Source organism: Perca flavescens, chromosome 7, assembly GCF_004354835.1.
Source record: "Perca flavescens isolate YP-PL-M2 chromosome 7, PFLA_1.0, whole genome shotgun sequence".
In the NCBI taxonomy this organism is placed as follows: Eukaryota; Metazoa; Chordata; class Actinopteri; order Perciformes; family Percidae; genus Perca; species Perca flavescens.
The window spans coordinates 28,410,731-28,436,875 of NC_041337.1; the positions used below are offsets into that span (position 1 = coordinate 28,410,731).

A 26,145-nucleotide genomic window follows, 5' to 3' on the forward strand; every position below is an offset into this window, starting at 1 on the left:
AATGTGGCCTGTGGCAGAACAGTGGTCTGGTGTATGAGTGTAGTGAAACAAGCCGGAGATGATCATGATAAAACAGCCAACAGCCCCGGTTCAAGACTTCATACAGTCTATGGTCAAGACATACTATAGGTGCCAGCAGGTGTGCCTCCATGCCCTGAAGCTGTAATGAAATATTAACGTGCTGTAACCTAAAATATTATTTTTACTCTGTCTACCATAACGGCGAGTCTTGTATCATGTAAGCTTAATAAATCAAGCTTTTCGCTTTCCTTCTTTATACACTAACAAGGATTAATACTGCACCAACCCATCCATGATCCAGACGACAATAATTTTCGGATTTCCTGGGACTCCAGCAGCATATTAGGCACGAGACTCAAATGAGCCCGCGTTCGGAGTCAAGGTACGAGTAGTAGTAGTAGTAGTAGTAGTAGTGCTTCTTTAACACATTACAAATTAAAGTGGTTTCTAGACATTTTTGTGTTTGTGTTACCCGTTTTGAAAGGAGTTAATCAGATTACCTGTGCTCGTTGTACCTCTATCCACCAGAGGGCGCCTTCCTCTTAAAATTACTTGCTAACGCTAGCTACAGGTGGGATACTATTTTGACAGGTAACTGCGAAATATTTACCTGACTTACTCAACATTATTTAAAAATGTTAAATATTTAATAGAGTTAAAGGTCGTCACTCTTAATTAAATCCTAACTTTAAAATAAAAGTCTAGGTACATTTTTCATAAAACATGAAAGTCATGTCTGTCTAGCTAGCTAGCTAAGTTGCTAGCATACCGTATATATTTTTTGACTAGGGAGGGATGCTAACATTTGAAATGCTGTATAAACATAAATATTAGCTGCCATTTTAATCTTTTAGAAATATATAGCTACCACTTAACGTTTGCCTGACAGTAATGTGTCCATCTTACAAATCACATTCATTGTTCAAAAGGGCAAAAATGCAAAATCGTGACAGTGGGACTCAGTTTAGGACTTGGTGTGCAATGTTACTGTAGCTAAGCTATTTGTTTGAATCTTTTATTTCATGTTTTGATATATTTATATGGGTTTAAAGTGTGTTTAAGGCATTCCCTAGTAAGCAGGCTGAGTTAAGTGCAGCTTTAATTTCTAGTTCTTGCACGATATATTTATTGTTTCTTTTGGAGTCACTCATTTAATATTCCCAGTGTCATTGTGGCAGCTACTGAGTTTACTTTACAATATATTGTGATGTTAAATTTTCTGTAGATTGTGCAGTACTACAATGTAAGCTACAATAACCACCTTCGGGTACAGATAGCTATACCTGTAGGCCTATCTGTGAACGTGTTGTTTGTTTGTGTGCTCACTGCAGAAGTGAGCTGTGGCTCCTGTGTGTGTCTCTGGCGCTGGGTCCCTCCTCCTCCAGTATCCAGTCTACTGTTGCCTCGCTCGCTCTCAGCTGGTGTAGCGACCACACAGCCAGGCTCTCAGCTTGTTGTTTGGTACTTCTGGTGAACTTTATCTCCGGCGTGTGTGCTGCGTTGCGCATCACTGCTCGTGAGGGTTTTGGAAAACGTGCTGCTGCAAGATGGACTGAATTGCAACAACTCGGCAAAGTGTGGATACTTAGAAAAAAAGAAGAGGTATTTCTGTAGAGAGCAACCTTTCTGAGGGTTGAATTACCATCATGGAAGAGGACGACGGGCATCATGAGAACGGTATCCACGCCACCAAGGACTCGGACCGACAGCAGCGGCTCAGGCTTTGTGTTTTAAATGAAATACTCAACACCGAGAGGGATTATGTTCGGACATTGCTTTTCCTCCAGTCGGTAAGTTTGACATAACCTTTCATGTTGCTTATGTTCACGTTCCGCTCTCTCCTTCACGGGAAGAAAATTAAGCCAACCCCTAGTGATACATTTTACAATTCAAGTTTGTCTTTCCTTTTGACAAACATACACGTCTCGTGCGTTGTATTAGACAACTGGTGACATTTTATGAAGTTATAGGCTACACTCTTCAATTCGGCATATATACAGTACATTAAATGTCACACGTTGCAAGATATAATACACTTTAATAGTTGCCCCCGCTGTAGCTTACTGGCTGGGTATGAAGAGAAACCACCAACAACGTGTATTGAGTTTGGCCTGAAGTTCTGTACACCCAGAGTAGCTTCTCTGTTTTGTATCTAATTTTGAATCCCGTTTTATTGTTGTATAGTAAACATTCTGCAGAGTTAGACACACCTTGCAGTTTTGGTTGACAGCCTGTGTTTGCGGCATAATGTGGTTTTCTTCATACAGACTTTGATTTGACAGCTTTATTCTGAGAAGGCAGCCTTCTGGAGATGTTATACGCATAGACGTAGCTGTGTCTAACTTGCTGCATCTTAGCCTAATTTTATCATTGAAAATATGAAGGAAATGTGAGAAAAATATTCTTATGCAAATTTGTTACAATTTAGGCATGGTGTTTTCCGCATGGGCATGAATGCTGGGGGGCGGGTGGCATAATTCACACCTCTCCATTGTGTGTTAAAGCTCAGGCTCAAACTAATCAAAGGAGAGCTCGATCCACACTTGGTTTGCAAATAAAAAGATGTTCATGAGCAGTCACCACACCTCCCTTTTCCCAGACAGAGATAAGAAACCATTAACGCACAGCTACTTATTCACTCATTGTACATCAGCTGCCTTTGATAAATGGACGTACTGGTAATTGTACACACTCCTTTCAGCCACCAACACAGTGCCAGTATAGATGGCTCCCACCTGCCGGAAACTATTCAATTAGTCACTTCTCCTTGTCATTTTTGTTGTCTTTCTCCTCCCCTCATCCTTGCCTTGTCATCTGTGGTGTCATCTGTGGTGCTTGCACAGTGCAGGTGGTTTCTGCTTCCAGCTGTGACAAAGTCAGTGTGTGGTTAACTCAAAATTGGCTGCATTTAATGTGACACGATTAATGTGACATTGTTAGAATGCTTTATTGCTTGCTGTAGGGAAATTGCCTCTTTTGTTGCCATCTCCACAACAAGGGCAAATGTTAGGGTCACTTACAAAACATAACCCAAAACTGGCAGGAATTCAGGCTATTCTTACTTACTTTGCCATACTGACTCGAAGGTTGGCAAGGCAACTGTTGATTGTTATGTTTTACTTGCTGTTTCATGAATGAATGATGCAAATGATTCTGTTCATTTTCTAGTTTCAACATCTAGCATCAAGCATTTTTCAAACATGGTCATGGTTCCCTCTTTCTCTTGTGCTGTCATGCGTTAAGGAAACTTCCTCAAAAATTCTTGAAATAGTTCTGTTCATCTGTACAGACAGTTAACACTAGCATAATGTTACGAAGATACCAAATGATCATATCTAACTTCAAGTCAGTGAAGTATTACTTTACTACTCCAGATTATACCCATATGATATAGCTTCAAGATGATACATGCAACCAAGCCTGAACTCATTTACTTAATGTATTTAAATTCTACAACATTTGGGGGCCAATCTCGGTGGTACTGTTTTCTTTCACAGTTACCAGGAAGCAGCCATTGCTTATCTTCTGTTACAAGACAGACCAAGCAGCAGAGGGCCCCCCCACCAAACCCAGTTCTGACACGATAAAGACACAGCCCCAATGATTTATTAGAGAAGTCTGGGAGCCTTTTCCTGTGAACATCTGAAAGCTGTCAGTACCAGTGCCCTCCACCATGCTCCTCCCCGTCGTCACATCAATTGGCATGTCTTGATTTAAGCCATACGGTGTGTAGCCAGAGGGGAGTCGGGGGTTGAGAGATATTCTGTTATCACCTGTGTCTTTGCATAGAATGCCCTTTTGGGAAGCTAAGGATGGTATACTAATTCAACTCTTTCACATTCACAGTTTGATAGTAAATGCTTCTTTCTGGTACTCAATACTCAAAACAGTATTGAGTACCAGGGTAGACTGTTTTTTAATGTATCAAAAAATGTATCTTGTTAACAAGTGTTTCTGTAGGCTGGAATAGATCCCTAAGATTGCCCTCATTACTAGTCATCTTCACATATGGGCACTGTGTAAACAAGCCTTGATGCCAAAGAATGCTGCTCTGTATTAATGTACCCTTTATATGATCGTATATGTTGTGCGTGCATTTAGACCATTCCAAAATCCACTGAATCTCCATATGGAGGACTTTGTGGCATCAGGACTCAGTGGCTTAGATTGCTAAGGGACAAGAGAAATAATACATATCAGTCCTCCTCCACCAACACCAATCGTCTTCAAATCCCTCCCATGCTCTCCGTCTAGGGTCCAGCTGATTCTGCTCCCCTTCCCTAAGTGGGAGCTGAGGCTTTGTCACCATGCAGCTCACTGTGGTGTTGATAAGGAAAATCTGGCTGTGGGAACTGAGAACATTTGGGTTCAATAAAGATATAGAGTGGTTCAGGGTCGGGGGTAGGTGGGTTGGAGATGCATAGTCCCTCAGTGTGAAGACGCTAAAGCAGTGATGGGGAATGAAGAATGCGATTGGTTATAGAATAGAATCCGATTGTTCTCTAAGCAGTTATTTATGTTTCCAAGACTTAGTTTTGTAAGGGATGTTTTTACACATATTTGACTGTCTGCTTTTTATTAGTCTCGCATTGCCAGACCTTCCTCCACAGTGCTGCGGAGGAGGGTCTGGCTAGTCCACACAGCATTCCGGGATGGGAGAAAAACGTGCTCCGGTTTATTGGCATTTCTTTAAACCAATCCCAATCGTCATGGGAGGTGTTAAGCGCCGGACGGAGCCACGGTGCCGCTGCAAAATAGCCTCAGGAAGGAACTTGTTTTGGTGGAACATGTGTACGTTTAAAAGTTGTTTTAGTCATGCAACAGAAAACTCAGTCGACAGATAGTCTAGCTAGCTGTCTGGATTTACCCTGTAGAGATCTGAGGAGCAGTTAACCCTAGTCCTCATAAATCGACCGGAGTTTAAAATTCCAACACAAAGTGGAAGGTAACAGACATCCGGCCAAAAAGAGCGACATCCGGCGGAATTTCCGGCGGCACCGGAGCCATCCTTGAAGTGGAACGTCATAGATAGAGACTAGCTTTTTTATCAACCTGCCTCCTCTACTTCAGTTAGATTCTTTTTCCAGAATGCCCTTTGCCAACAGATAATGTTTGATAGCTATATTAAAGAGTTATACGTGAACATGGGAACATGGATAGTTGTTAAAAAAAATTCTACGATGGTTAAGGAACTCTTTTAAAGTAAAAAAGTAGATAAAGATAAAGTAGGTGCTAGACAGTGAGAGGTGTTTTCCCCAGTCAAGAAACTGTACCTACGACTGAAAACGCAACATGGATTGAGAATGCAATGCTTTCTGGTCTCCTGATGCCACTGTCCTATATGGTGAACTTGTGGAACTGACACCACAGCATGACCAAATGTTAATGTATAGATCACTGTAACAATTTCTGCTGTCACACAGGAGATATCAGGACGTTTTAAGTCCAAAATACATTACCATAGCCAACTGTTAAGGATTTTTTTTTTTTTTTGTAGACCCCCTCATCTTCTTTCTTATCTGTGGGCATGTTGACAATTGTGTTTTCCTTGGGATGTCAAGGACAGAAATTGAACAGTGTCAGATTGAATGGCAGCTCGCTGTTGGCCGCCCACATGTCTCTCTATTGCCCCATCACTGATTTATTTTCCATCTCTCTTTGTACTCTTCCACAACCTCCTGGATACAGAATCCCCATACAGAATCACATCTCTCAATCGCAATGATTGCAAATGACACATAAAAGAGATGGTTATCCGGCTTTGGCCTCTCATGCATGTCACTCTACTTCACTGGCAATTACCAGCGCCAACAAGCTTATCCAATGTGCTGGGGAGGGTGGGAGGAGAAGGGGTGAGAAGGGGGTTGGAGGTGTGAAAAGAGGGATTAGAGGATTCAGTTTTCAATGTGAATCTCCCAATCTATTGCCTCTTTCAGGTGGAGTGGAATCGGTCTCATCCTTTTTCAATTCCACGTTTATGGTGATGCTATTTTAAGGCTTTTGTTGAAGCAAATTCCCTTGTTTGTGTCTGAATTGATCATTTCTCAGTGCCATAGATTAGTGGGGATTTTCTTCAGGGAAGCGCTTTGTTGATTTAATCCACGCAACTGGATTTCCCCCCGTCAGGATCCACCCAAATGTAGACCATCTCTGACTATGACAGGAGTACGGTCAGTGGCGTCGTACCCAGTAGAAGTGAGGGATTTTCTTTTAAAACCATAAAAAAAGGAGGGTCTGCAAACTGCTGTTGCTTTATTTTGACTACACTTACCCATGTTTTAGTAAATCCTGTCAAGTTAGGACAACAGTGGAATCTTGTGGCCAATAAGTTAGTCAGCTTTTGACCTTCCTTCTTAATTCTGAGAAGTGTGAGACTGAGAGAAGGGTGACCAGGAAGGTCTCGTCAGGCTGCGCGGTATAATAGGAAACATCTGGAAACCCTGCCCTCTGTGACCCTTGCTTTGGGCCACACACAAGTGAGATTACACATGTCTAATACTGATCTGTGTTTGTGTGGATAAATGTAATATCATTTTTTTTTTGGTATGTGACTGCACGTACACTTTATAGCCGCAGTTTTTTCACACCGCTTTCTCTTCTTTTGCTGTTGTTGACTTTTAAATACACCTGTAGTTACTGTTGACAAGACTTGCTAAGCAACGTGGCACATGCACATTCATACAAACACATTATCCGACTGGTGCCCAGGAAGACAGACATGCAGGAAGCCAGCCTTGAGCTTCCTCACCAAAGTTGAGCCTGTGTCTACCTCTTTCCTTTCTTTTTTCTCCGCTCCATCTCTCCAGCCCTCCCCACTTGGTGGGAAAGACCAGCATGAAGTTTCTCTGGGCTGGGGGGGGGGTAAATAGCTTCAGATTCTAACTCTCATCTTGGCCACAACGCTAGTGGTTTTAGTTCACTGCACCTCAGCCCCACTGAAGTCATACAAACACAAAAACATCACATGTATATAGCAAGAGTGAAGGGGAAAAAAACAGCCCATGGAGTCCTAACAGCAGGTATAACAGTTACTATGGCAGACTGCTGGGGTTTTTATTATTACTGGGCTTTAAACTCTCTACTGCTGCTTAGTAAGACTTGAGAGATGGGGTACAGATACAGAGTCTCGTCATATCTTGTAATTTCCAGATTAATCAAACCTTTTTAAACCTGAAGGTGATATGAAGTTGAAACAGATGTGCTGGCGTGGAATGAAGCAAAGGAGAGAGAACTAAACATTTTGGTATAAAAATATTGTGCCCTTCCATTTGATTAATCATGCTAGATGTTATCTACAGGCTTTGGATTTTTGTTAGAGTTCAAAACAACATGTCTGACTTGTTTTGTGGGCCATCTGTTCCCAAACCTGTGCCCGTTGTCAGAGACATTTGCACTCTCAGACCTGTAGCGTTACCTTAACCTGAGGTCAATGCATAAACCACTGCTTTAACTTGCCACTGTGCGCCCTCCCATCTTACACCGCACAATTGGTACCTTGCAGTGCAGCTTTTACCACACAGTGCCAGACTAACTCTTCACAATGCAGAGTGTTACATAAATGGGGGTAAATGCCAGTTTCCAACTTAATCTTAGTGCTTTTTTTAGTCATGTGTGTTGATAAGCCATTTCTTTGAGGCATAAGGCTGCAGCAGGAATTTTAAGAATTCAAGTTAACAAGTCTAAACCACTGTAACACCCGGAGGCAATGATGTCAAAAAAAAAAAATAACACCTCCTTCCCTCCACCAGATATGCTTTCAAATTGTTACAGCTGTGAATTAGCATAGGAGAGAAGTACGTGATCAGTGTGAAAGGGTGGCTTTTGTGAATGTTGACTTAGTTGTCCTTCTGAATCTAAAGGTGTGTGTGGAAAGTCACGAACCAGAAGTCATTAGTCTTCACTGTGTCAAGTATCAGACCACGCAATGCCAAGAATGCAGAGCAGAGATACTTTTCAGATGCACTGTTTGGTTAACAGGGATCTTTTTATGACTAGAGCAAACACCAAATAAGAGACACTACCACTGTGTATGTGAGAAGCTCTGTGAAGTGCTCGTCAACAGGCTGATATATGATACAGTGGATGACCTGGCCTGAATTGTAATAGCGCGGCAACATGAGATCTCTAATGTCCCTTGGAGAATCCAACCTGGACAAAGTTGGGACATGTAGTTTCTCAGGGGAGATACTGGGTGCAGAATATCAGAATATCTTGAAGGGTGAATGAAAAGGATGGATGGATACCTGACTTGGCCATAGACTTTCCCCCGGGGAGCTTCTTATTTGGTTTACGAACTGTGGCAGCAGGCTTACAATGTTTGTTTGCTTTCTCAAATACAACCAGATGTGTGGCTTCTTTTAGGGTCGGAGGTCATTTACCTCGTGGAAAAATGCTGACAAACAAAACGACCGTAGAACAACTTTACACAAAGCTTCTTGGATGTAGAGAATATGGAAAAGAGGTTTGATAAAGCCTGGACTGCTGATGTGTTGCCCGATCAGGGTGGGTCAGAGTAAAGGCCTGTGTGCTGTCCAGCCAGGAAGCTGCTCACAGGACACAATGGGACAAAGGAGTGTCTCACACACACACACACACACATCACACACTACCCAACACAATCCTAAGGCCCCGTCCGCACATACCAAAACAATCTTTTTTTTTTACCCGTCTTCCCTGGATTCTTTTCAAGAATAGTTGCGTCCAAACGAATCCACTTGTAAATGACTCAATACGCTACTTCATAGTCCAGGCCTATAGGCGGCGCTGTTTCTTCTACAGAAATTCACCAAAAACGGAGAAGAAGAGCATAGTCACTTCCACTTCAACAACGTTCTCTTAATACATCCATGGACTATAATACCTTTCACCACTGCCGCCGCGAGAAAATGTCTTTGTTTACATTGTATAATGTGCTGTTGGATTGCTTTTTATTTTGCATGATTGCAGCGCGCTAGTAGCGAGCTCTAACATCGGCAGTCAAACAAACATCAATGATCCATGAATGATGTCTTTTTAATAATCTATACGTTTTTCTTGCAGTAGCCTTTCTACAATAAGCCGTGATAAAAGTAATCCGTTCAAGGAGTTTATAAGCAGACATATTAGCTAGCTAGTTGATAAGTTAACTACTTCCACTTTATAAACAGATAGCCATAGCAGCTAACGTTAACGTTACTTCGCTGCTGGAGTGGTCAGCTACTTTAGCGATGTTTAACATTGGCTACATAACGTTACCAATATATCTTGTGTAGAATCCAGAGGGAAGGGTCAGGGAGCAGAGACACAGTATTTAGATGATGTGAACTGGTTTGACCACGGAGATGGGACATGCTCGCTTAGCTTCACCGCAGTTGTGTGCGTCAGCGGCCGTGGGAGAGGGTGTAAAAGAGGGGTGTGGCGATGACATCATCAATACGGATCCGTATTCACCATCCATACGAAGCCAAACGAGAGCCGTTTTCGGATTTTTTCACCCTGAGACCAGGTTTCAAAAAAGTGCGTTTTCAGGCAGTGCGTTTGCAGGATTCGTCTGGACGGTCGGCCCAAACGATGCAAAAAAACGTTTCCGTGTGGATGGCCCCTAAAAGTAGGCCTTCTTTTGTCTTTCGTTCCATGGTAAGCAAGCAGTTTCACAAATCTATTTTGAAGTGGACTGATCAAATCCATCTCATTTGAAATGTTTTCCTCTAAATAAAACTGGTGTCCAGTTATCCAGAGTGGATCAAGTGGACTTACTAATGTAAGATATGTGCACCGGTGGGAGATGTCGCTATGAATGGCGCTTCCTTTCCAGTTCATTCTTGTCTCTTTCATCCATTACTTTGGTCTGCAGACTCAGGTCTTAAAGTAGCATTATCACTCTGACAGACTGTTGGTTTATGTGTTGTGCCAGAACTGAATGAAAAGTGTGTCTAATGATGCCTTGTTCAGCGTAAGCATGCCAATAGAGCGTACTGTGTGTGACAGCCTGAGTGAGAGGTGGAACGATGTAAAAGTGGTGGGAAGATGCATGGAAGACAGAACACTGCTGGATTAACTTTTCTAGCTAATTACCACGACTACGAACAAAGAACATTTACACAGTTGAAAACAAAAAAAGGCGTATGCTGTAATTTTCTTGCCACTTTGTTAAACATTAGCTCTCAGATAAACCGTTTCCCTTTACCAGTTAGTGGAGATCTTTGTCTATTGATGTTATTTAACCCCACAAGTTAAACAGGCTGATGACTGTTGTTATAAGTGTTCACAACAGCTGCTGACAAATTCTTGGGGCTGGTTGCTGAAGGGCTTTTATTTTTGGCATTTGCTCAATGTGATGACATTTTTTGCCAACTAACATGGCATGATTAAAGGCTTGAGTCATACATGCTTAAGCTGTTCCTGTGATGATTTTGTTCTCACATGCTGACAGGAAACCTTTAGGAAAGGTACTACGTTTGACGTAATGAATTACCACAGCCAGAATTTGGATTTTCTTTTGTTGCCTCCAGCTGGTTTACATAGCCCTTTACAGGATAGATATGTAACAGAAAACAACACCTGTGAGTGAATGGAGCCCTTTTTTTTTATTGCGATTTTACCAGGGCTGTTGTCTCTTTTCATCATATGATCACATATCTCTCTGCTGTACTTTTGCTTAAGATGAAGCATTGTGATAATGATCCTAAGCATCACTTCCAGAAGTGGAAACTAACACAAGTCGGCCTTAGTGTCTGCCAAAATAAGATATCGAGAAATAATGTAGGTCAGTTGCATCAGTGTTTTCAGAGCTAGAATAATAAGACTTTTTTTTTTTTTCAGACAGAGAAGGCTCTAACTAGCTGCTGTCTGTCCGTCCATTAAAATGCTCATATTATGCTCATTTTCAGGTTCATAATTGTATTTAGAGGTTGTACCAGAATAGGTTTATGTGGTTTCATTTTCAAAACACACCATATTTTTGTTGTACTGCACATTATTGCAGCTCCTCTTTTCACCCTTTGTGTTGAGCTCTCTGTTTTAGCTACAGAGTGAGGCATCACACTTCTATCCCATCTTTGTTTTGGAGTCGCACATGCGCAGTAGCTAAGTACTGCGCAGTAGCTACTAGTTAGAAGCTAGCGTTGCTAGCGGTTAGCCACCTCGTTCTCAATGGCAAAACACTGCTACAACGCACACAAGTTCACCCTAATCTACAAAAGAAATTGTATAGAACTACTTACGTGTCCCTCGTCTGCTGGTATTCCACGCCCTCGTTTAGAAGAAGTCTCCCGGCTAATCCTGCCGTGTACTGACCGAAGTTGGAGAAACTGCTAGCTGTGGTTAGCACACACCAAATGCTTCGGCCAATGACCTAGACGGCCCTGCCAATTTTGACCAGCTCACCCAGAGACTGAAGGCAAGATACATTTAGAAACCCAAATATCTAACTCAAAACAGCATAGATGTTTTTTCCAAGTTTGTATGCACGTGGAAGCACCAGAGACACAAATATATTTTTTTTTTTTCATAATATGGGCACTTTAAAAAATAAATCTCTATCAAGTTGTTAAATACGGTCTTAGTCAGATCTAGTGGGTGTTTTCTATGATCTTCCCCCCCGCTTTGCCAAATGACCATTATTGTGTAGTATGGGACACTAATTTGGTTCTTTCCACTATTTTCTCTCTGTCTGTGCCCTTGACACTGTTTATGTCTGCACAGCTGAATACAAGGTGTGGCATTCTTAGTTTTGCTTGGTTATGTCACGTACAGTATATGAAAGCAAACGCATGATTTTTTTTCTCAAACACACAGGTGTTATGGAAACTATAGAACATTTCTAACTGTATGTAGCTTAAATGATCAGCTGCGCTACATCTTTGTCTGGAGCTGGACTTTGGTCTGTCGGAAGCTTCACGTATCTCTGATGGCTCACTCAACACCATACTCACCACACTCTGATCCAGTCTGTGATTCCCTACGTCTGTCAGCACCAAAAAACTTGCGTCCAAAACGTCCAGATGGCCTCTGCAATCTGGTCCATGATGTTATCTCCTGATCACCACATGTCACCCCTCAACGGGAACGTCACTTAGAAAAAGGATCCACGGACAAATCTGCGCTGAGCATCAAGCACTGGCAGAGATGAAATCAGGGTATTACTTAGCCGAGATTTAAGATGAACGTTCCCTGTGAAGACAATGCAATTTCAGCAGTGGAGACTTAAATAAATAAACATGTCAAATATAGATAAGGTTAGACCATTTAACAGCTATTTACATCTACATTCTCACAAGGGGAGTAAGTGAGAACAAGTGTTGCATGCTTCTGTCTTTTGTTCTTATAGATGTATAATGAGTGACAGAATTGCAAGTGAGTCTTTTATTGTGTGACAGAAGCTGAAAAAGTGGAGATATCATAGGATATTTATAACACATGAATTATGTGCAGCCACTGTGAAAGCGGGAGCATTAAGCTAACTTAGATGGTAAAAATTGCCCCTCAGTTTTACATCATCAGCGACATACCAACTTGTCCAATCAAAACAAAACCTGCTCAGAGGTTTCAAATGTTTTTGCAGCAGTGACACCCTTTTGAAAGCAGAATTTTGATGGATTGAAAAGGCTTTCTAAGCCAGATCCAGGCTGAGAGATTTTTCACTGCAAGTGTTATTGAAAGTTTGTATTTCACATATTCATCATCATACATGCATTAATGCAACAGAGCTAATTAGGGCTTGATGAGTGGGCAGTCTTTAACAGGAAGTATCTGGTCATTGCTGTCGTCTGCGGTTGAGACACTGCCACATCCCCCTGTAGGGTTTAGTTTCCGCCCATGTGGGCTACTCAAAGAGCCCTAAACTTTAAAGTCCTTTAAAGCGGAAGTGAGTGAGAGTGGGAAAAGAGAAAAAAATGGACAAGACTCAAAGAAGACTTTGTGTTTTGGCGATTGGCTCTGCCAAAAAGGGTTTCTCTTGGAATACAGCGAGAGACTGGTTGGCGGGTGAAGGGGAGCTGAGGGAGTTTTTGGAGGGTTGGGGAGAGATGTGAATTACGGCTTCAGAGAGAAAGTAGTCTGCGAAAGTTTGCTGGGGTCCCTCATTGTGGCAACGCCGCGGGCCATTCTCTGGCTCCGCTGCACTCAGGCCACAAAGAGGGGATTTCTTCATTTATTTATTCAATTTCATGCCATGTCGACCCCAAAATGGCCCCCATTCCCTCTCCAAAGCTGCCCTGTCCCCTTTTGTGGCTAGCCACCCCAATCCTCTCCCCAAAAAGAGAGACCCTTAATGGACGCATTGTGTTTAGCTTGTTGTTGTTTTCTCTTTGATAAGGAGGGGTAGAGAGTTTGAGGCTGGTGACCTGAGAACTTGCATAGAAAAGTCCTGAATCTGTGGATCTGGGATTCTGTTTAAGGGTTGTTTCAGTAGGTATGGGAACCGCAGCGAATTCAAAAGGGGTTCTCGAGGCCTGCTGGAAAACCCTGACAAGTTGATATACAGGGTCGCTTGTGAGATATCTGAATTGAGCAAGATGGCCCAGCATTGTTGCTGAATGCTGATGTAGCCACGGGCAATCAAAAATAATGCCCCAGTTTTGTCCCCATCGTTGCCATCTTTAGTGTCATTATGGAGTAGCTGCTAGAATGAGCGAGGCCTCCTCCCAAAGAAGATAATCAAGTTTTATATTTGAAAATTAAAGCAATGATGTGCTTAGGATGGTGCAATCTGATAAACGGACTAATTCAGTAATGAGCTGCTCTATTAAATGACATTGCATGCAAATTTGGAAGTAAAAGGAAACATAATCCATTAGGTCAATGTCTCATCTCAGTTATTCTCTTCCTCCAGGTTACACAAGAGTATGTTTACCAAATGTCTGTTAATGAACATGACTGAACTGATTTCAAGTGAATGACACTGCACATTGGCATATACAGTGTGTGCCATCTGAATCCAAATTATAATATCGACCTCTTTGCCTTGTAGGTCAAAAAGCAATCTAAAGTCCAATGTTTCAAAACTAACATACAAATATCTTGTTGATTTTTCGGTCGCTGCTAGTTTTGTTTTTGCCTTTTGTCTATATGCTGTGTTCAGACTCCGCTACAATCAGGAAGTGTCTTTTTTTTTTGTTTTTTAAGAGCAGATACAATAAAAAGGGGAGTTCATACATATCTGACTGCTTGAATTTGTTGATGAAAACCATTTATAGTAAATTATAATATCATAATGAGGTGATGCATCGTTGATGTTGAAATTGAATCATGAGACCAGTGAAGACTCACACCCTTTTTTTTTTTACTGAACCCTCATTTATTAAGTTTATTGTGTATTTCAGGAGAATGAAACTGATATTTTTTAGCACTCTACAATTTTTTTTTATAAAATATTAGAAACCCCTTTCAGTATAATGCACTCAAGTACAATGCCACCCCAGCTTTATGAAATGTCAGTCAAGGTGCCAGGTTTCTCACAGACATTCATCTATCCAGTAATTCCTGTTTAATATGGATAGCCTTTGCTAAATGTAAACAAATATCCAAATTAAAAGGATCCTCCCCACCTGACTCAGAGGGACCCTTGAGGCAACATCCCCTGCCAACAGTGTGACAGCAGCTCCAACAGCTTTAAACCAATCTGCATGACCGTACGCCTGACTCACTCCCATGTTGCAACCTGACCTAGTTTGACAATTATGAGTGTTTCTAACTTCGCTCTAGTTCATTTTCTATTGTAATTATGTAGTTTTTTTTTGTGTTAAGAAGTAATTTTTAATTATTAGGATTTGACATGTTAAGAAAGTGTAGGTTACATAGTACATTGTGACGTGCTGATGTGTTTCACTGTCGGCTCCATGAACGTTACGGTGGCGGTGTTGGGTCATCTTTGTGTAGTTGGCTTGGGTGCAGGTACAAAGCTCTGTTCAGAAGCAGACAAGGCAGACGTGAAGGCAGCATGCCTCTTACTCTGTGTCCAGTCAAGCGAAAAACTGAACCCACACCAGCATATGGTCCATCTGTATCTTCACACCTTACTGTCTGGCCCCTCTTTGCTCTGATAAACCTCAACATTTAGCAACCCCCCAAACCCAAATCTGACCTTTTGGCTGTTTGTCATATGAGATGATGCCTGAAGCCTCATATGATACAAGACCAGTTATTGGTGATAAACAGTGATCACACTGTCTGGGGTGAATGAAGACAGTGGTTTTTCATTTCGGTCTGTTCCTTTCAATCCAAAGTAATCATTGTACAAATCGTCATTGGTGCCTTAAAACATAGACAACATGGTCTCATTACAGCGTGGCTGTTGTGCCACAAAGGTTTAAATGTAAATTGCATCATTTAAATTGTTTCAAGTGCATAGCGCACAGTGTGATTTATTTGTTTGTTGCAGTTTGGTTGCATGCTATCACAAAACTGTCAGACTTTAATTAGAACACAACAGAGTTAGCGGCCAGTCAAACATGTCATATACTTCCTTTGCACAAAGGCCACACTTCCTGTTCCGAAACAACATCTGCTGCTTTTGTGTCGAGAGGCACTGCTTCATTCTGCAGACTGTTTATTTTCCTTCCCCGCTGAGTTGAACCAATGCCTATCTGCTTGAAAATAAACTAAGTTCTTGTCAGTTGTTTGGTTGACTAAAATGGTATTTGTTCAGTGTGACTGCTCTGTTTTAACTACCTGTTTGCGTGCCACACACACATCCACACTGACAGAGGCGTATGCACTTCGTCTTTTGCAGTTTTTATTTTTTTATTTTTTAAACTTGTCTTCACTTTTTCTCGCACATAAGTTGTTGCAATAAAATGGACAGTGACTCAGCTTGGCGGGATCCCCCAACCCTCGCTTCAACCTGATCATGTGCCCATTTAGCAAGTGGCACGTGAGTCAGCTTTTATGTCAAGTTTTGTAAGGGCAGTTTCACACTCGGTCCACTTGGGAGGAAGAGTGATGTCTGCTTTGGCACGACAATCCTTTGAAAGTGTGGATAGACTGTGCAACATGCATTCATGACAAAACTGTTTGGGGTCTATTACATCTAATGTGCTACTTTTGTAAGACACGCACTTTGGCTGTCAATACTTTTTGCATGATATACAGATCAGTCATGTCCTGTCGGAAGTCACAATTTTTGCTTGACAAGGCTCATAATGGTGCAGATTTTCACCAGACGAGTGTTTTGTGCGGTGCTCTTTGCATTCATTCACACCACAGAGGTAAAATGACTCTAGTGATCAGAACTTAGCTATCACATTTGTTGTGGACTGAGTGCGTTTCTGAACCACACCTGACTTGGACAGGAGGTTTCACACTTGAGTAAATTTACCAAACTCTTGGGCCAAACAGTGTCCAGAAAAAAAACTCTTGTTGGTTCAAGTGTGAAAACACCCTTGTACAACAGTCTCTAAATGAGGGCATAGGAAGGGGTGTGGGGTTGTGAAAATGCTTGCACAAAGCTAATATGCTATATGCTGGTTTCTGGTAACTTGGGGTCATGTAGGATTGCTCTTTGCTGTTTAATTTAGATCATTATCAGTCCGTCTTTTAAATGTCTCTTCTTTATCCTGGTATAAATATGTCCAACTGCATACTTTAGGCCAGGATCTTCATCTGTTTGACGTTTGTAGTAAATACCAAATTTCTTTTTTTGTATCTTCATACAATAAACACAGTTTCACCAGCCTGTCATACTTCACTACACTGACAAGAGACCAAGCCATTACATTTTACAGTTACTTAGTGCTGTCAGTTCAAACAAGACTTTAGCCGCACAGTTTAACTTTGTAAAACTGTAAATAAGTACATGGGAGATAAGAAATCACAAACGGGAAATTATTATGATTGATCATTGAAATATTTAGCAAAATGTTTAAGATTATAATGCTTTCCATAATGATGTAGGTAGGATGTATGTAACTTTTAAAGTTTTATATTTAAGAAAAAAGCAACCACAGGAATAATGTCAACTGTTCACAGCTACAATCATCATTTTGTTATATTTTTCCTTTTAAAAAAAAAAAAAAAAAAAAAAAAAAAAGAATTTGATGTTGATTTGATTGATTTCTTTTTTTTTTAGTATGACTTTTCGACTGCTTCCTTTTTGTTGGACTTCCCTGGCTTTACCATACTGAAATATTAGTGGTACAATTCTGCATTAGTGACGTACTTGGCAGCTACTTTGTGGTCTATCAAGAAGCTTCATGGTTGTTTTACTAGTCTCCTGTGGGATTGCATCATGAGCAGTTTCCCCTAACAGCCCATCAACCCTGTGGCAAGAGACCATTGTGTGCAATATCTCTGCTGTGCTCCGTACAGCAGCTGAGCCCTCTCAGTGCAGCCACTCTGACTCATTATTATGAGTCCAAGGGTATCAATAAATGAATTTGTGTCCCATGTGACCAACGATTATTAACACAGTGATTGATGCCATCACTATTATTATTATTTTTTTTTTTTAGATATTCTGAGAGTAAAGGCATCTTATACACAAAATCTACTGTGATCTATTTAGGGCAACCTGTGCAGGAAAGGCCACAATGTATATGCATAGCTGTTTGTTTTTTTTTCCCCAATGAGATCTATCCTCTATATTTTTAAGGACCACAATTTACTTTAGACAGTTGGGCTTTTATAACATCTCCTAGTTCATCTCGGTCAAATTGGTTCAAGAGCTGACCTGTGGCGGAATCAGATTTCAGATAACTCAAAGACAAATCTGTCCATCTTAACCAACGTAGACAGAGTTATCGTTGTTCAGCGTACATTCATCAATGTCTGATCCTCCACCCGACACGAACACACACCCTCGGCTCACTGATGACGATGTGTTGTTGTTAGAAAAGAGGCAGACGGGTCACCTGAGAAGGAGATTTGGAAGTAAACAAGGACCGTCAGCCGCATTCTGCTGCCTCTCAGCATGTTGATTAACCCGCGTCCAGCGGGTTAGAGTAGAGTTACGGTGTTTGTCACAACAACTGTGTTTGTTTTTCATGATTGATTTTTTTTTTCTTTCTAATAAAAACTGGCTTAGCTAGGTACTGTGGAAAGGATGGCTCTTTCAATATTCTGTGTGTGTGTGTGTGTGTGTGTTGCTCTGGGGTATTCTCCTCTCCATGCAAATGATGCATGACTTGTAATATGCTGAGGGTGCAATCACATCTGCTTCCAAACCAGAGTGGGAAATAGTGACTCTGTTTTATTTTTTGCTCTTTTGTTTTCGTGCCACATTATAAAGCCACTCTGGACACGTTAACAAAAGTCACATGGAATTATGCCTAACTTGTCTGTGAGTATTGGTAACCTGTCATCTTGCCAAGCTACAATTTTTAGGCTGTGGAGGAAGTCAAAACTAATCCAATTCCAGTCTCCTGTAACTTCTGCTAGGTGTGACTGACTTGTCTGTTCTCTTTGCGCGGAGTTACTTTCACTGGTGGTCATTACTGTTAAGGGCTCAAGAAATAGCTGAATATGAAAATCAGTCCAGACTGTAGTTTGCCCAATTATGATGCTTGGCTTTCCAAGCACATTGAACTGCTGTCCATCAGATGTCAACATCCTTCCAATTATACCCACAATACCTTGCTTTGGGGGAAATTTGCTGTTGTTGATTCTGATCACATGTTTTAAAAATATCACAGTCGGTAAAAATCCTGAGTTTGAGTAAACTCAGACATGCTTGGTGTGAATTCCCAGCTTCCAAATTTCTCTCCAAATAAACCTGTGTGCTCTGTGATGGAACAATGAAGACAGCCAATACAACCCTGGGTGAGATGGCCATGTTGGTGCGAGACCTTGACTGAAAGGATCTCTTTGTTGCTCCTTCCCTCCATCCTCTCTGCTTATCCCCCCCCCCTGTCACCACATCTGTGTGGCACATTGTTTTTAAAGAGTGAATCCTGCCTGGATGATAGATGTCAATAAAGAATGATTCCTAAGTCTGGTCACTTTATTTTTTTTTTTTACCTCTCTTCCACCCCTAGTCCCTTTTTTCCTTTTGTTTTTGTCCTTTGCGTTCTCCTGTACCCTGCTCTCCTACATCATGACTGAGGAAAAGCCTCGTTTCCTGCCTCTTCTTGTCTTCCCAGCCAGGGAGCAATCTCGCTCTCACATGAGTGACTTCTCCAGTGTGGACATGGTACAAGTTGCCATATGGGAGATTTAATTAGTGTATGCCTCAAGCACAATCAGCTCCCTCCCAAAACCAGTCAAGAACACAACAACTAGTGCTTCCCTTTAATACTGGTCTTAATTAGCAAGGTCGCAGCTCACTGCTAAAGACCTTTGCTTTCTATTTTGGTACAACCTACGCAAAAGCCAGTAAAGACAAAAAAAAAAAAACTGGAGACAATCCTCCCAAAGTGTTCGGTCTCTGAGGAAATAATATGATTGCTGCCTGCTGCTTGGTTGGCTGGGTTCTATCTTTAGAGCAAATGTGTGATTACAAATGTCAGTCTTTCATTATAGGCAAGGAACTCACTGTAAGTAATACATGTAGTTGATGCTGATGTGTGTGACTAAATAGCCTAGAGCATGCAAGGGTTTCCTACAAAGGGTCAAAAAAACATGTCTTACTTGCATCTAGTGGTATCTAGTCAACATTTTGGGTTGATAACCCACAGAACATTGTAAAAAGTTTCCATAGGGACTATTTATTTTCCAATTAAGTATATTTAGACTTGATATCGAATCTTAATCTTTTTTGAGTACCGACTAAAAACATAGTATCAAACAATTCCACAATTCTTTGATCGGATATTCCCTGATTAAATTTGGGAAACTTTATTAATTTCTTTTAACACTGATCACTGAGCAGTGAAAAATGGTTGTAACATGTTTATATCCCCCAAACTAAGGTATCAAAAACATGCTCGATGGTGTTTTAAGCTCCCAACGTCGACTTCAAGGCAGCGCTGCGACCGTTGACTTCAAGGCACCTAACCCTAACCCTAACCCTGAACATAACCATTGCCTAATCCTGGTGCCCACCAGCCAGCGCTGCCTGGGCTTAAAACACCAAACACCCAAAAACATATTGCTTGGTATTGAAACTACTGTTTTGACGTCGTGGATTGCAGAGACTTACTAAGGCATTGTTGTTGAATTTTTGTCATTTTTAATGATGTGAGCACCAAAAATGAAAATGTATTTACTTTGTATTACTTTCTATTGTGTTAGGGTTGAGGCAGAAAATCTACAACAAAGGTTATCTCAAAGCCAAATAAATTGTTAGCTACCACTAGAACCATTGACTCTTTCACATGAGTGTCTGGGCTGCTTGTTTCATTAGTGTAACTTTTAAGTGGCAGGTGTAAATCGGCTGGAAGGTTTAGAGCAACAGCGGTATCCCCCAGTAATACTCGAATTTCAGAATCCTGTACATTCATCGTGAACCAAGTGTTTTTTCTTTTTCTTTTGTAACACCCTTCATCCATGTGGCACGCTATCATTTCTCAGACCTGAGGTGCCGAAATGCAGGCAGACACAGCAGCAGGAGCCTTCCAGATGAAGGAGGCTACAGGAGTAGAGTTTTATTTGGCGGTTTGGGGGGATTCATATCTCCTGTATCCGTTTCTTTTTTTTCAAGACAGTACTGGCGTCTGGAGATGAGGCAGACAGTCAGACTGAGGCAGGTTAAGCCTGTCAGACACAGGCTGATAGATGGAGAATTGGGGAAGAGAGAATAAAAGAAACTGTTTGCAGATTCACTTCCCTCCTCTTCACCATTCCTTTTTTTTTTCATGCGTCAGGGTTGACGCGCACACACACACACACACACACACACACACACACACACACACACACACACACACACACACACACACACACACACACACACACAACACACACACAACACACAATGAAGCAGTTATTTTTGCTGAATGCAGAATGCTCAGGTGCATTAGCTTCCACTACAGAAGAGCTTTAAGTGTCACAAGACAGTGAAACAATACATCTTGCCATATAGTGGAAAGTTTGGTGGTACCTAAGGGACAGTGAAACAATTGTGACATGTCTTTGTGTAGCCCCATGTAAGGCAATTTCCTGTCAAGTATGTGAGTGTACATGTGACTGTCTATTGCTCAAAGGCCTGTGCTTTATGCTCATAATCGGACATAATCTGTAGGTATCTGTTTCCACAAAGCAAAGATCAAATACATACTTATTTAAAAAATAATCAGTAGAGGGAACCTGGACTTCCACTTCCAGGCCATACGCTTGTGTGACAAAAAGTCTTGTCTTGTTGATATCGAATCAAAATTTCTCATGATGCTCAAAACTCACCATGCTTCTTTTCTCATAGATGTAAAAATGCTTCAGCCTGCTGCCATATCAACAATAATTCACAGTGCTTATTCTTAAACATGTTTTGTTTCTGTTTCCTCTTCAGGCATTTTTGCAAAGAATCCGACAAACTGCAGATGACCAACAGTGTCTCTCACCAGACCATGTCAAGGTATGGCTGGCTTTTAAATACTTTGCACAGCCAGAAGACCAAGCATATTTCTCACTTTGATATGATGATGCTCAGATATAGTATTTATTCATGAGTTTGCCTTCTTTCTCCCCATCTCTGTCCATCTGTTGGACACTTCCTTGCTCTTTTTCCCTCTCTTCCTTCCACCCTGCCTCTTTATCTCTTCCTTCCTCCATATCCCCTCCCTTTACATCATCCCCTGTTTATAGATTCTGTTTTCAAATATTGAGGACATCCTGGAGTTGCACAAAGAGGTGTTGTCTGCAGTGGAGGCCAGTCTGCAGCCCGAACCCCACCCTCAGCATGCACTGGGACACGTGTTCCTCCAGTTTGTAAGTACATGACACACACAAAAACACACATGAAACAGCAGACAGTCACACGCATATACAAGGACAAGCACGCACGCACGCACGCACGCACGCACGCACGCACGCACTCTTTTCATCGGCTACCCGTAACCACAGATGCAGGGAAAGCGTGCAAAGCTTGCTGTGAAACTACTTCTTAATTCGCTCTTTGTCTCCCCCACACACACACACACACACACACACACACACACACACACACACACACACACACACACACACACACATACACATGCACATGCACGCACACTACCACCCCTTTGCCTTTCCTCCTTTCTTAACAGGCCTGCATCCTGTCAGGCTAAAGAGTCTCTCTGCATCAGTCTGTGTCTCTGTCTCTGCCATCTCTTCTTTTGCCCCTCCATCCCTCCATCCAATGATTCCTCTCCGCTCTGCAATCCCACCTTCCCCACCCCCTCCGCTCCCCTCTGTTTGAACTCGTTTGGCCCCAGGGAACAAACAAAGAAGGGTCTGTGTCCGGGGAGGAAGAGATGGTGTGTCACTCAGCGAGGGGACAATGCTTCTGCTGGTAGCACTCAATCGCAAGCTCCTTCTCTTGCAACCTCTGTTTGTCTCTCTGATGAATTTCACTTCACTTTTACTGAGGCACAGAACACCTCAGCTAGGTATTCCACCACCAGTGTGCTCCGTCAGCCTTTCATCATCCATTGGTCAGTGTTGCAGGACACCATTAGATTCAAATTTTAGTTTCTCAAAGACAGAACATTTTTTAGTTGGAGAACAAATAAACTCACAAGTTTCTGCCCCTTGCTTTTTCACCCATGTTCAATCTAATATTAGAGTAAATAGTAAGATTAAACTCAACCGCTAACATTATTTCTGTCTCCAGAGCAGGTTTTGCCTCTGAGAAATTTCTATATAGCCAAAAATCCAACCTGCATGCTATTTATTTGAACCGAACAGCCCCTCTGGAGTGAAATGAAACAATCAATAATAATCCATCCGCTGCCTGCCTGTGGCATGAATGACATCACATCTGTGGATAACCGTTGAATTGACTCCTCAAAATGTACCTTCACACATGTGTGAGGCGTCATGGTCATTCAGTCTGTCAGGCCGAGTGTCAGGGTGGAGAATTGATTAAAGGAGCCAAACCTTTTTTCATAGCTCTGTGGTCGGACTGGGAGATATAGAGGTCAGACTGGATGGGTAATAGGAAAGCTGCAGGTGCTTGGATTTTTAACTGAACTGATACGTTTAGGAGCCACAGCCTCTTTATAATTTCAGTTTAGTTCAAGTCTACATCAGTGCCATGACAGGAAAGAAACCTTTGTGACTCTAACCAGTATTGGATATCGATTTCAGGTATTATGATGAGTCATACTTATAAATCAAAACTCAATAAATGCCACTGTAGCGTTGATGTAATGAATTTTAAAGTGTTTCAGTACAGTTCTGTTCAACCGATTTTGTGTGAAAAATATACATGAAAACTGAGGCTATGTATAGTATTTAAAATATACAGTATAAATACAGTGAAGTTGTTGGGTTGCGACTAAGAATTACTTTCATTATCAATTAATCTGTCAAGTATGTTTTGCTTTTTGCTGGCCTTCCAACCGGCCAAAACCCAAAGGTATTCAATTTACAATAATGTAAAAAGATAAAAGCAGAAAATCCTTACATTTAAAGAACTTGGTTGATGAATAACTCACTACTCTGTATTTTTAGTGTCAACAAATCCAATACAAATACCAAAACCAACCAGTAATTAATTATATCAATTATCTCTGTAGTTGTCCAGAAACTATTATAGTTGTTTAAGTGTTTAAATGACGTGTTGAGGTTCTACAAGGGGTTATGTGTCATGTCAATTTAGTACGGATCACAAACAAGATATAACCTGTTAATATGTGTTAATATAACATTCTGAGAGGCAGATTTTTTTACCTTTGGACAGAGTCAGGCTAGCTGTTTCCCTGTTTCTAGTCGTTATGCTAAGCTAACGGGCTGCTAGCTTCAGCTACATATATTTACTGTATAGACGTAAAAGTGGTAATGATCCTCTTATTTAATTCTCAGCAAAAAGCGAATAAGCATATTTGAGTTCCTTCCCTGAATTATTTGAACTATTCCTTGATATTAATTTGTTTAATGTGAAAACAAAGTGTACACGATACACCTCTTTTGCTTCGGGTTGGGTTTTCTTCCATCTCTGTGTGTGTGTCTGATATAATCTGCCACCATGTTTGCATGTCTTGCTGTTGAGGTATTGAGCTTCTCACACATACCTGTTACTGTTTATGGCAACACTTAAAGCCCCCCCTCCTATTTGTTATTTATGACCAGTATATACAAATGCAATACATGGTTTATAGCAAATATGTCAACATCTTAAATAAACTGATAATAAATAAAATAGTAATATAGTAGTAGACAAATAATATAAAATAATAGAAGACTTAAACATGTCCTTATGTCTGCTTACATCTTATAGTGTGTTTCTAAACCTTTATTAAATGTGTATACACTGCTTATAAATGCTAAATAGGGGGAGAAGTGTTACCCTGCATATCCATTACACTTTCCTCTTCAACCATGACCTTTGTCTCCTTCAACGCTGACACGTCTCAGCCAATCGGCTGGCCCCGTCTGGCCCCCTCCAGCCACAGCCCTTGACCTCGACCAGAGGTCAATAGCATGACTGGGATTTGATTAACCTCCTGCATTGTTCCACAAGACTGTCTGCCACTCACAGTCAGGGAGAAAAATGGGAAGATTCATTACTATTCAAAGTCAGATGTTGCCAAGATGACTTGGGAGGCTGCAGATGTAAAAAAAAAAAAAAAAAAAAAAAAAAGAGAGAAACCGCACCAGTCTTTTATTTTGAATTTAAATAACCAGAATTGTCTTTCATCGTAATTCTTCTTAAGCAGTATACAGATGTTTCTCCGTCACTATTAATGAATATAGAACACTTTTAAATAACCTTTTTTTTTTTTTTTTTTACTAACGGAAGTCTGTTTCCTTTACCAAACACACCCACCCACTGATACACACAGATTCTTCGCCCTCGTTTCAAGAACACGGCATGCATGAAATCATTCAAACCCTACTAAGGTGAAAAAGTGACTCCTATTAGAGGAGAAATCAGAGACCTCAATATTTGCTTTATTTCTGGGAGTGTATACACAGCACTGTGCAAGAAGCAACAGTCGTGTCATTATGCACTTTCTGAACTACAGCCATTATGCTTTGACTCTATGTGATTCCTCTATGTGTGATACTACCCTCTCATCTAGCTTCCGGAATAACATTCCAATCACGAAGAATTCAAATAAAGACCTATGTTTATCAAAGGGACAACCCAAGTCTTTGAGCTATTCTGAGTACAACTGATGTCTTTCAGGGCAGTCCTGATGTTTAAAATTGACTCTGTGGTTCAAATATTGGCCCTGGTAAGACATGTAGTTGTGCCTGTATTGACTATGTAGTTGTTGTCACCTGAGAAAAGGAAATACCTTGGAGTGGGCTTTGGTTGTAAACATAGCTTCAACAAGGCATTCTGTTTCTGGGAGCAGAACGGTTCTATTGCCGATGGTGATTAAGAGTTAAAATGGTTATTTCAAGTTCAGCTACCGAAGTGCCACCATATCCAGGAGCTTGCAAGTGTAAACTGATATACATTGCCTACATTTACATGTCCCTAAACACTCCAGTCATATCCAGCCTGCCCGAGTATTCTGTTGATGGGTTAGTCCATGGATTGATTTTCTATTCTCTTTTTGATATAGACTGGACCAGCTTATTCACATGTTGCTACATATTACAAGGTATGCACATATTTGATATTTGGGGCATTTGTCCAGCCTTCATAATTTGTTGCGGGATGGTGTTTCATTGTGCTGTGGACAAAATGGAGCCAGACTAAACTTTATTGTCACAATACTAATACTAAATGTATTTGTTATTTCTAGAGAGCTTTGGGACTGCTGAGATAACCAAGTGGTCTCAGTGAAATACATTATACTGTTGATGATTTTTGAGAAGTTGGGCAAAAACATTCCGAAACGCTAGTTTCCTTTATACATGTTATGGGCAGGCATTTAAAATATGTGGCTGTTGTCAGATTGTTACGAATTTTACATGTGCACATGAACAAATAGACTAAAGTGTTACATGCATATTTACAAGTCTTGCCCTCCTGGGCTCTCTTCCTCTAGCTGTGTATTAATGGAGTTTGACAGTATCTGGGGTTTCACGCCATATGCTGGCCCAGCTGTTGCTCCCAGTGGTGCTTTGGAGTGGAATCCCCTGCCAAACGTGGCTTTGGGTGTGTTTGGGTTCCTGCCT

At 41.2% G+C, this 26,145-nt stretch overlaps 1 protein-coding gene across 2 annotated transcripts in view; it reads left to right on the forward strand.

Moving 5' to 3' along the window:
• The first annotated feature begins 46 nt into the window (after positions 1-46).
• Positions 47-26,145, forward strand: part of prex1 (phosphatidylinositol-3,4,5-trisphosphate-dependent Rac exchange factor 1) — an 86,479-nt gene continuing 60,380 nt past the window's right edge. Inside the window, exons 1-4 of one of the 2 annotated variants that reach the window (XM_028583301.1) lie at positions 47-403; positions 1,353-1,811; positions 21,377-21,442; positions 21,673-21,795. In XM_028583301.1, coding sequence (XP_028439102.1) covers positions 1,668-1,811; positions 21,377-21,442; positions 21,673-21,795 — 333 coding nt within the window. In that variant the 5' untranslated portion in view covers positions 47-403; positions 1,353-1,667. Of the gene's footprint in view, positions 404-590; positions 613-1,352; positions 1,812-21,376; positions 21,443-21,672; positions 21,796-26,145 lie in introns of those variants that run through there. The other variant, XM_028583302.1, reaches the window with a different exon arrangement.